The sequence below is a fragment of the Propithecus coquereli genome, unplaced genomic scaffold (genome assembly GCF_000956105.1).
Source record: "Propithecus coquereli isolate 6110/MARCELLA unplaced genomic scaffold, Pcoq_1.0 Scaffold299, whole genome shotgun sequence".
Lineage (NCBI taxonomy): Eukaryota > Metazoa > Chordata > Mammalia > Primates > Indriidae > Propithecus > Propithecus coquereli.
Window position 1 is genome coordinate 3853864 of NW_012148607.1, and position 11848 is coordinate 3865711.

An 11848-nucleotide genomic window follows, 5' to 3' on the forward strand; every position below is an offset into this window, starting at 1 on the left:
TTGCTCAGGCTGGTCTTGAACTCCTGATCTTGAGCAATCCTCCCACCTCAGCCTCCCAGAACGCTAGGATTACAGGCGTGAGCCACCACGCCTGGCCTTGTACCGCAAACTCTTAGGCTCAAATGATCTTCCTCTCTCAGCCTCTGCAGAAGCTGGGACTACAGGCACGCACCACTTCACCCACCTAATTTTTTTTTTTTTTTGTCTCACTGTTGCCTAGGCTAGTCTCAAACTCCTGGCCTCAAGTGATCCTCCCAGCTTGGCCTCCCAAAGTGCTAAGGATTATGGGTGGTGAGCCACCATGCCCAGACAAGACAGTTCTTTATCCCAAAAGCACTATGTCCCAAGGCAATGCAATCGGTTAAAATAGCTTTTGCTACAGAATCTTGTTTGAGGGTTCTGAAAAATCAAAACACTTCTCTTCTCAAATATATGCCCCTTTCATTAGATTAGTGATCTTTTTTCTGTGGAAACCACACTGCCCTCCCCCATTTCATTTTCTGATTCACCCCACCCTTTCAAGAATTCATCAACTACCACCCACTGACTATGCTAACAGCCCTTGAAAAGAACACCACATCATTCAATTCACATGTAAATTGGGAGAAATAAAATTCAGTCACATGCAAAAATACCCACAATTAAGTAAGCGCTGCACATCAGCTGGTGGTAGATCATTCATTTGTTCATCCACCCATTCACCAAACAGCTTTTAGGAGCCTACTATGTGCTGGGCAGAATAAAATGGTATTACATTAGAAAATTACAAAAATGCTGCAGAGGGTTTCCAGTCAGTCTCACCTTCTCATAGAGAGTACCATTCACATCTGCACCATAGATTGGAGGATTGAATGTGAGATTTTTCCAGTATTTCCGCTCAAGCTCTTCAAACTCACTATAGCGAGGGGTACAGTACCTTTTGAAAGTAAAAAGAAAAAAAAAGTATTAACCATTTACAGGGGTTTGTTAGACATTAGAAACAGTATAAGACACAGTCCCCTATTCCAGGAACACAAGACATTTCTAATGAACAAGACATAATTTGGCCTTCAAGGCTCTAATACATAGTAACACCCCCAAATATCCCTTCCATGAGCTCTGGGCCTGAGGAAGCCTGAGGAAGGTAATATACACACAAATGTACGCCCATCATCCTTAAGAAGCATGACACCCTCAGTTCTACTTAAATTACACCCTGCTAGATTCAGGAGTAGCCGGGCCACCCAGGGAGAAAATGGGCTTACAAACTTGTGAGAACCAAGAACCACAAATTCCTCCACATCCAAGACAACCGAAACCCACCAGCTTGTGAAAAGCTAAGACTTTCTAACAGCATTCACTTCTCTAAACTGTCGTAAAGAAAGCTCATTTGTAGGTGTCACTGGTATATTCCCAGCACCTTATGCACTAGCTAATACTCAACGAATAATTATGCCTAAAAGTGTAAAATATTTTAGTAAAAATATAAAAATAGATTTTTGCACATCAATATTCTATTTAGGAAAATATGTATATACACATATACACATATTTGTATCTACCCATCTCTATCTGAAGCCATAAAAATATCTATACTCTTTAGCTTAATAGTCATGTACTGAGAATTTACTCCAAAAAGTATTTTTTAAAAAGTTCAAAGCATTTAAAAATTCTTATGCAGGAATTTAAAAGGAGTAATACACAAACCTTACAGGTATTTGAAAACGTAGAAAACCTAAGGCACACTGTAACTAAAATGGCAAAAAATATGAGTGGATGAAGAGTGGACACGAAACCCAAAATGAAATTGTGTGGAGATAATGAAAATGAGTTTAAAAATCTTACTTTTAATACTGCCTTGCATTTTAATGTCAATCTAGTAAATAACAGATTTTAAAGACCTAATGGTCTCTTTGAAATATAAATAACTCCCCTACCTCCAACTGATATGTTTTATAAATTTAGGTTTTTACCTACTGGCTTTTCTTAAAGCTACCTGGACATTCAAATGGAAATCAACTATAAGAATCTCCAGCAAGAAGTGGGGAACCTGCAGCCTTGGGGCCACTGTGGCCTTCTGGATCCTTAAGTGTGGCCTTTTTACTGAATCCAAATTTTACAGATCACTTGGGGGATCTGGAGTGCCACATGTGGCTTTGAAGCCACAGGTTCCCTACCCCTGGTAGGGCTGGTTAATTTAAAAAGAAAAGAAGTATCCTCAAAGAAGAAAAAGTCTAGCATGTGTTAACAAAAAAAAAAAAAAGAAGAAGACAGAGGAGGCTGCAGCCCCTGGTAGAACTTCACATGAGAAATAGAAGGCAGCTGAGGTTGGTCCCCATGCATGGCAAATATCAGACATCAAGCATGACATGAAGGATGATGTGGCCTTTCATCTGAAGAGCAAGTCACATAGATTTTAACATAAATTCTCTCATTGGCCAGCAGGTTGCCTAGCAATGTAGATGTTTTAAAAGTTGTCAATAAAACTGGAAGACCTCAATGAGAATTGTGATAAGTCAAATGAAAAGAAGGCAAAGAGTAGGAATAGAAAGGGCAAGACCAGGCTGGGCACAGTGGCTCACGCCTGTAGTCCTAGCACTCTGGGAGGCCGAGGCGGGCGGATCCTTTGAGCTCAGGAGTTGGAGACTAGCCAAAGCAAGAGAGAGACCCGGTCTCTATTTTTTTTAAAAAATTAAAAAAAAGAAAGAGCAAGACCTGATATGAGACAGAGATGAGTAAGCACATGAAGTGCCATCCCCAGAAGTGTGAAAGCTGGCAAGGGAAAGAGCCTGCTCTGGGCTCGTGCACGGTGAAGGCGCAGTATGTCTCACAGGCTGAAATCAAGGCATGCCTGGATCAAAAAGGCTCAGGAGGAGAAGCAAGGGAAAGCAGTGGAACCCTGTGCAGAAACTCAAAATTAAGGAGTAAAGTCAAAAGTGAGAAGATCCAAGAAAGAAGATTAAAAGTAGTCAGAGCCAAACAAAGGAAACAAAATTCATTCTTCATGAACGCAAAATAAAATGAGAGCTAAATATTAAAAACAGCAAGGAAAAACACCTGGAAACAGCAGGCCTAAACAAAGAAAGACATTTCTAAAAGAGTCAAGAATGCACAGATGATGTATGGAGTGACAGAATATAGCAACCAGCTTGGTACTTTATTTACATTTGTTAATATCAAAACGGAAATGAGCTAGCAGCTGGATGGGCGTGATTAAAGACAGAGGATCCCTAGAGGAGAGATGAACTGAAACTACTGAAGCCTTTCTGATAAGCAGGTGGTGTCAATACATACAGCAAAAGCTCCTTTTGATCCACCTCCGATTTTCTCCTTTGCAACTTTACAATTTTACCAGAGTCAGAAAATGATTCTACTTCTCATGGAAAACAATGGGATTACTTCATATAAGAGGAGGGACAGGTTTAGATTGTGATGCAGTGCTAAGAGGAGGAAATGCTTCCATAAAAAGACTAGAGAGGGAAACAGAAGCCAGAAGAGAGGAAACTGTTTTTCAGTAGGACAGTAGCAATCTTGGAGATGATAGGAAGACGAGGCAGTAACTCCTATATATTATGACAGGTAAGAAAGCGTTTGCACTCACTTATCACTATTAGCTATCTTTCGGAACTCTCGAACAGTCATGGCTTTCTTCTGTATGTTGTACTGAGTAAAGAGGCCAGACTGCCCTGTCACCAGCTGTTGGATGGGGGCAGGAATGACCAAATCATCAATATCATCATAGGATGCTCGTGGCTTCCACTCTTTTGGAGGAACAACCTGTAGGGAACACAAGAAACAGATGAGAAACCTGGTAAGCCAGTTAGAGTTTGGGAACTGTGTAGGTTCCTATCCAACCTTACAGTCCATTTTACTGGAAAGTTACTTTAATTTACCCATGTTCACCCAAACACAGTCAGTCACAGTCATGCTAACCCTGATCCAGTTTTGCCACCAATTAACTGCCTAGTTGCAATGACCTAAAGTAAGTAACACTTGTTCCCAGCCTCAGTACTTTATCTGGGCACCAAGAAAGGAGGTTGAAGAGTTGATTCTTCCTCAATATAACAGCCCAAAGTTCTCTTAAAAAAACAAACGAAGGCCGGGTGCGGTGGCTCACGCCTGTAATCCTAGCACTCTGGGAGGCCGTTTGAGCTCAGGAGTTCGAAACCAGCCTGAGCAAGAGCGAGACTCCGTCTCTACTAAAATTAGAAAGAAATTAATCGGACAACTAAAAATATACAGAAAAAATTAGCCGGGCATGGTGGCGCATGCCTGTAGTCCCAGCTACTCGGGAGGTTAAGGCAGAAGGATTGCTTGAGCCCAGGAGTGTGAGGTTGCTGTGAGCTAGGCTGACGCCACGGCACTCACTCTAGCCCGGGCAAAAGAGTGAGACTCTGTCTAAAAAAAAAAAAAAAAAAAAAACAAATGAAACAAAACCCCCATAATTTTACTTGATGTGGTCAACTCTATACTCGTACAGTTTCCTCCTCTGTTGGCGGCAAACTCACGGTGGAGCTGGGTGCATTAGTGATTTTTAACTGTCACTAAGTGCTCATGCCATCTACTTCTCTTGCTCTCATTTCAGCCTCTCCACCATGAGGCCTGAAGCACCACAGCAGCCAGGTCTGGAGATGCTGACTCTTTAATCTCCCCTTTCGGGAGATTCCAATCAGCTTTTATCCTACCTAAAAGCAGAAATGTTTCTGATGTTAACAAGATGAATTAACTTGCAAATAGGACAGCATTTACTAAAGTCATTACCCCGCCCAACTTTCAGTAAACCTAGTTCCGGTCTTCATTTAGAAAAAATCTTAACAGCTGCCCTCCATCACAAAAGCCATGTGGAACAATCCCAACTCCTTACCTTGGCTAGCCCAGCCCTATGAGCTCCTTGGGACTCAATGTAGGCAATATATCGACTGAAGTTTCGGAACTCTTCCATGGTTGGATAAAAGGTCATTATTCGAGCACTGGGATTCAGGGTTTCAGATTCAGAAGCCATTTTCCCTCTTTTTTGAGGTCGCTTTGATCAGACAGGAATCTGAAGAAATACATTAAGAGCATAAAATTATATAAAATGTAATTAAAATTAAATGCTGGGATATTCAATACGGAAGATGGTAAAAGATGGTGTAAAAATTCTGAAGAAGCAATAAGACCTCACACTTGGAATCTGCCTCTAGAAAAGTTATTTAGATGAACTAGAAATACAAATAGAAAAGGTTCTATTTAAAAAGAACCTGATGTATCAAAACTGCATGTATCCAAATTTCACTTAACCAGAGATACTGTATCAGCTAAAAAAGGGAAACTGTAATTATTTGACTGTTGGTCCTATCTAACAATACAGCTGACCTGCCCGTATGTTACACTTTTCTTTTCAAGTTATTCCCTTATTCACACCTTGCTAATCACTTCTCAGAGTATTAAACATAATATACTACAACCTGACTTGAAAAGTCACCTATGAGCTCCTTCCTAGGGCACAGCTTTAAAACAGGATTATAGATTCCTAAGAAAAGTTACTTGGCTACAAGATAAGTTTAAGGGTTCTAAAGTACTTTGATATTAGTAGTGTGATTTATCATTTTAAAACCCTAAAGTGAAATTGTTCTGATAACGAAACCAAAATGCAGTTTCAGCAATACTTAATGAAATCAAGCTGGAAACAAGTTCAATTGCACTGTACCCAGAATTCAAAGGACAAAATTTAAACAGGCAATATAGTGGCAATACAGGACAAACTTCATAACTGACTGGAAAAAGCAAAATAAATATTTTACATTTTTAGAAGAGGACTTCAGCTAAGTGGGTGCATCTCCATTGCTTAGTAACACAATAGACAATCTCAAATGTACAAAGCATACCAGTCAAAAGGAGCCAGTTCAGAAGCAAACAGTAAGAGCTTTCCTTTACTCAACCTCCTCACTTAAGGTCCAGCAGTTCTGCTCCCACAATCTGGGGCCCAAAGCAATGGCAGGGCAGCTACAAGAGTCCCCTTGAGAGCTCAGAAGAAAGGAAATTGCCTCCAATCTACCAGAAATCTAGTAACAGATGTGAGAGATAGCATGGAGCTGTGCAAGCCAGAAGACAAACCCTTATTACCCACATCTCTTAGCCTGCCATTCCACCAAAAATAGGGTGTGTTCCTGGCCAGGAGCTGTTTATGAACCTTGCAGAAACTTTGCATGGCAGGCATACTGTTATCTCTGCTTTACATACCAGGAAATTTGCCTATAGTGCACTCCTAGCGCACCTTCCATTACCCTATACTACTTACATTCTAATCGCCACCTAGACTGTCCTTTGCAAGGGCAGATCCAAGTATGGAGAACCCTGAAGCTTATTCAATTTTGAGGAAACTCTTAAAATAAAGAATTCAAAATATCCCACCTTTGCAAATTTTATAAAAACATACAATCACGTGAATACAATATGGGGGCCCCTCCCTGGGCCTTGAAAGGGGCCCTAATGGGGCTTCATCAGCCTCTGGCCCTATTCACCTTTGTATGCCTAGAACAATGCATGGCACAGAGTAGGCACTCCGTAACTGCTGAATAACTGATTTGCTCACCCTCACCTCAGCTGTTCATCTCCTTTCTTCAATCCTAGGATTCCCTTCCCCCAATCTATTCCCTGGGGAAAGCTCCCGTTTCCTGACACCCTCCCTCCCGCATCCAGCAACAAAGCCTAGTGGTTCAAGAGCACCAGCTTCGGAGTCAAAATTCTGAACACAGATCCGGTCTCTGCCGTTTATCCGCTGTGTGACCTTGGCTGTGTGAGTTAACTGAGTCTCAGTTTCTCTACCTGTAAAATGGGGATTCCAACCCCCTGTCCTGCACTGTTGCTGTGATTAGCTCAGATGATGCAAGCGAAACGCTAGGCCCGGTACTTAACCACTCAATAAAGGCAGCTGTTGCTAACAACGACCTCAAACTCCCGTACCTTTCCTCCGCAGCCGCCCCCGCGAGCATCACTGCAAAGACAGACCCCCGCGCCCAAAGTCCCCGAACCTCACCGCGTAAAGGTCCGGCCCCTCCCGGCCCCGCCGCCTAGGCGAGTGAGGCCCGGCCGCAGGAAGAAGAAAATAAGGCCCAGAGGACCCGCCCCCCCCGTCCCGACGTCCATTGGCGATAAAAGATTGGAAAGGGCCAATCTCAGAATCCATTTTAGAAGTTCCTTTTCCTATTGGCCGAGAAACATGCCCATCACTCACCGCTGAAAGACTCAACCCGCCGCCCCTCCCCCACCGAAGCTCACGGTCACGGCTACAGCAGCAACGAACCTAAAGGATTCCAAAACCCTATGGTTCTCACCTAAAGTCCCAAGCCCCGGCAGGGCTTAGGCTCGGCTTCTGCTGTCGCCACTCGCCGATCCTACTGCTTTTCCAGCAGGCGAAGGACGAAGCTCCGCCTCCTCTAAAGTCAGCATCTGCGCAGCCGTACAACGCCCCACAGAGTCAACCAATCCGAGGGGGTGCTATAAAGCCTTCAAACAGCCAATGAGCACGCGCTGCAGCCGCCTCAAAGTCCGACGATATCAATCTGCTCAGCCTATGAGCGCCGTATGGGGCTGTTGCCAGGAGGAAACGCAGTACCACTCGGGAACGCGGCCACTGAGCATCTCGGCTGGATCGAGGAGTTGGCCAATCATAGGAGGGCTCTGGCCACCCATAACTAATCAGGGTTGAAAGAGGCGAGTACCTAGAAATGGGCTGGTCGGGTAGGTGGTTATAGGTTATTTTAGGATGTTTGTAAGGAAAGGATGGGCCAAAGTTTTCGTGGATGAGTAGCTCCTTTGCCTAAGGTGGAAGTGTGTTGAGGGCCTGTAGGGGCAGCTTCCGAGGTTAAGGAGTCCTGAAAAGGTACCAACTTGTCCCAGTTTGTCCAGCATTGTCTCGGTATTTAAAACAAAATCCTGTGTCCTTGTAATCCCCTCACTCGCTGGCAAGGCGAGACAGTTCCTGAGGGGAAAGGAGCCCTGAGGGTCATTAGAACGGGTTCTAAGGGAAGGTGTCCTTAGGGTCATTAAAAGGCAATTCCTCCGTGAGTGGGGATTTGGGGGTCATTAGGAGCCGCTCTTGGGACGGAGAGAGGGGATCCTGGGAGTCATTAGAGGCACTTCAGGAGGTTCAGGGGGTCCTGGATGTCATTAGGAGTGGTTCCTAAGGAGTAGTGAGTCGCCTTAAGGAGTTCCCGGATTTTCAACGGTGATGGGAAATGAGGCATTACAGAACACCCTTATTGTTCAAATAGAAAAGCAGAATACCCACAACCAGAGTCATAAAAAATGTACCAAATTGCCAGTGGATTGGTAATGGTGTTGTGCATTGCAAAGAGCTGTATGGAGTGAGGCCTGTGTTCAAAACCAGTCACTTCTCTGAGCCCGGGTTTTCACATCAGTAAGATGGAAAAAAACAACACCAGCCTTGCAGGATTGTTGTGAAGATGAGAGTTAATGAATGCTGGCAAAAAGGATGGTATTACATGAAAGGTATGGACCAGTCATGATGTATCCCCTTAGGCTGAGCACATGCTTCCTGAAAAAATTAAAAACCGAAAACAGTTGTTTCAAAAACAGAAATGACTGTTTCAAAAAGAAGGACCTTTGGGTAAGCAACCAATAGTCCTCCACAACAATTATAAGGTTTTTCTCTTTTGACTTAGTAAGGCAATAGACAGTATTAGGTAATAGATTATATTGGGTAGCTCACATAATTGCTAGGAGTCTGAAGAACCCAACTTAGAGGATACATAAAGAAGACCACACCAAATCATGCAATAGAATTGCATCCACCACTGTCCTTGCTGCTGCCACTAAAGCACAAGATGTTGTAGGTTGCCTCACAGACTCCACATGTCCTAGACATGGATACAGTTGCTACTACCAACTGCTCCATGAACTCAGGTTGCTATGTTTCCCCAAAGAGGATATCCAAGACCCCTCTAATTTTATCACTAGCTTCCAACTGGTGTGTGTACATGATAGGCAGAGTCCAGATCAAGTTCTCTTGACATTCTCCCATTTCTCTGACCAGGTTGTTTCAGTTTCATTTTTAAGTTCATCTTTTCCTACTCACCCTTTAAATGTTCATAGTCTAAGCAAAACTAATCTAGGCAATAGAAGTCAAAGTTCTGGTTACCTTTAGGTAGGGTACAGGGAATGATGGGGGGATTGGCCCAAGGGATGCTTCAGGGGTGTCAGTAATGTTCTGTTTCTTGATCTGGATGGTGGTTAACTGCTATGTTCCCACTGTAAAAAATTCACTGATCTGTACACTTTTAAGTTGTACATAACATTTGATGTACATATTATACCTTAGTTTTTAAAATTAAATGTTAAACCTTTTTAAATTAAAAAAGAAAAACTTGTTGATGTCCTCATGGCTCTCTATCCTGTGCCCTCTTGTCTCATTCGACACACTCTCCCTTAAGTCTTTCTGATTCTAGAAATCACCAGCAGTATGACTTAGGGCAAGCAACTTAATTTCTCTACTCCTGTTTTCTCATAACTAAAATTGCAATAGTACTTCCCTTCCAATTCTTGGTTGAGAATTGAATGAGATAAATGAGGTAAAGCAGTTTGAAGTCTAATTGGCATATACTAAGTGTTCAGTAAATGTTAGCTCCAATGATGGATGATGATGGTGATGGTAATGATACAAAGCCTGAAACAAGAACTCGATACACTTTGACTCTTAGGCTTCACTCATACATGCACACGGATGACATCCATTCTATACTCCAGCACAGTCTTCTCCCCTGAGCTCAGATCCATATACCCTGCTATCTTTGGATCCCTCCCCGAGATGTCCTACAGATGCCTAAAATCCACATGCCCAACGAAGAACTGATCTTGCCCCACAAATAAGCTCTAACTCATAGGTTTCCTGTCTCTGTTGACCAAACCATCCATCTAATTGCCTAAGCCAAAAACCAGTATGGACTCCTTGATGCAGTCCATTACCTCACCCTGTATAGAGTTCCACAAAAGCACAGATTTGTTTACATGTCCATTTTCCTCCACTGGACAAAAGTCTCTCAAGAATATTACTTTGGTCTTATTGGCAGTATCATTTAGGAATGTGTTTCACTGCCAGAAATAGAATACCCTAGGCAACAGTGGCTTAAATACAAGTTTATTTTTCTCAGGTAATAAGAGGTCTGGAGGTGGGTGAGCATTGGAGTGCTCAACAAAGTCATCAAAGATACAGGCTCATCTCTCTCCATCATTCTTCATAACTTGGCTTTGGCCCTCATGTGTGCAACTCATGGTTGTAAGGCAACTGCTACAGCTCCAGACATCCTGTCCACATTCATGGGAGTAAGGAGGAAGGGGACAGTATCGGCAGCACCTGTTCCTTCTATCAGGCCAGCAAAGTCTACCAGAATCTGCCCACCTGCCAGTAATGTGTGGAGCAGACCTTTCCCTGCTGTCACGGTGTTTATAATCTAGAGAGCAAGATAGACATGAAGCAAGTGATCACACAAAGAAATATAGTTATAAAAATTGTGCTTGCTATGAAGGAAAAGAACAGGGGAGAACAACATTTAGAGTGACTTGCCAACAATGGCAGCTAGATTTGGAAATAAAACTACGTCATGGTATAAAGTGTATGCCATGTTCCTAGCCCAGGGTTCTTTCCTGGAGCTTCACTTTTCCAGCATTCAGCACAATGCCTAGCACACAGTAGGCATGACGTAAATAATAATAATGGCAATATTATTAGCTTAAAAAGTTAACTACATTTATTGAGCTATTATATTTCAAACATTGTGCTAAATGCATAAAAATTGTCTGCATTAAGATATATGTTGTCATTAACATTTTTCTTTTTAAGGGTATAAATTTAATGATTTTTTAATAAATTTAGCAAGTCACGCAACCATTAGCCAATCCAGTTTTGGAACGTTTCCATTACCTCAATAAAATCTACCACCTCAGTAAGATCCCTTGTGCCCAGTTACAATCAATCTCCATTCCCACCTCCCCAGCCCCAGGCAACCATTAATCTGCTTTCTGTCTATATAGATTTGCCTTTTCTGGACATTTCATATAAATAGAACCATACTATATGTGGTCTTTTGTGTCTAGCTTCTTTCATTCAGCATATTTTTTTTTTTGAGATTCACCTGTGTTGTAGCATGCATCAGTATTTCGTTCTTTTTTATTATTTAATAGTATCCTATTGTACTGTTGATTGACGTTTGGGTTGTTTCCACTTTTTGGCTATTATGAATAGTGCTGCTATGAACATTTACATGCAAGTCTTTGTGTGAGTATATGTTTGCATTTCTCTTCAGTAGATAACTAGGAGTGCAACAGTTGCTGGGTCGTATAGTAAATTTATGTTTATCTTTTAAAGAAACTGCTAAATTGTTTTCTAAAGTGGCTGTATCATTTGACATTCCCATCAACAATACATGAGGATTCCCATTTCTCCACATCCTTGCCAACATTTGGTATTGTCTGTCTTTCTGATTATAGCCATGCTGGTGGGCATGAAATAGTATTTAATTGTGGCTTTAATTTGCATTTCCCTAATGACTAATGATGTTAAGCATCTTTTTATGTGCTTATTAGCCATTCATATGTCCTTTCTGATGAAATGTCTATTCAAATCTTTTGTCCATTTTTTAATTGGGTTGTTTGTCTTCTCATTATTGAGTTGTAAGAGTTTTTTATATATTCAGATTCAAGTCCTTTATCAGATACAGTTTTTAAAAATATTTTCTCTTGGCCGGGCGCGGTGGCTCACGCCTGTAATCCTAGCTCTCTGGGAGGCGGAGGCGGGCGGATTGTTTGGGCTCAGGAGTTCGAAACCAGCCTGAGCAAGAGCGAGACCCCGTCTCTACTAAAATTAGAAAGA

The 11848-nt window shown here is 42.2% G+C and overlaps 1 protein-coding gene across 1 annotated transcript in view; it reads right to left on the reverse strand.

Moving 5' to 3' along the window:
* Nucleotides 1-7422, reverse strand: part of KDM4A (lysine (K)-specific demethylase 4A) — a 44538-nt gene extending 37116 nt beyond the window's left edge. Inside the window, exons 1-4 of the mRNA XM_012648983.1 lie at nt 7296-7422; nt 4844-5020; nt 3581-3756; nt 802-916 (exon numbers count right to left, since the gene is read on the reverse strand). Coding sequence (XP_012504437.1) covers nt 802-916; nt 3581-3756; nt 4844-4981 — 429 coding nt within the window. The 5' untranslated portion in view covers nt 4982-5020; nt 7296-7422. The remainder of the gene's footprint in view (nt 1-801; nt 917-3580; nt 3757-4843; nt 5021-7295) is intronic.
* Between the last annotated feature and the right edge of the window lie 4426 nt (nt 7423-11848).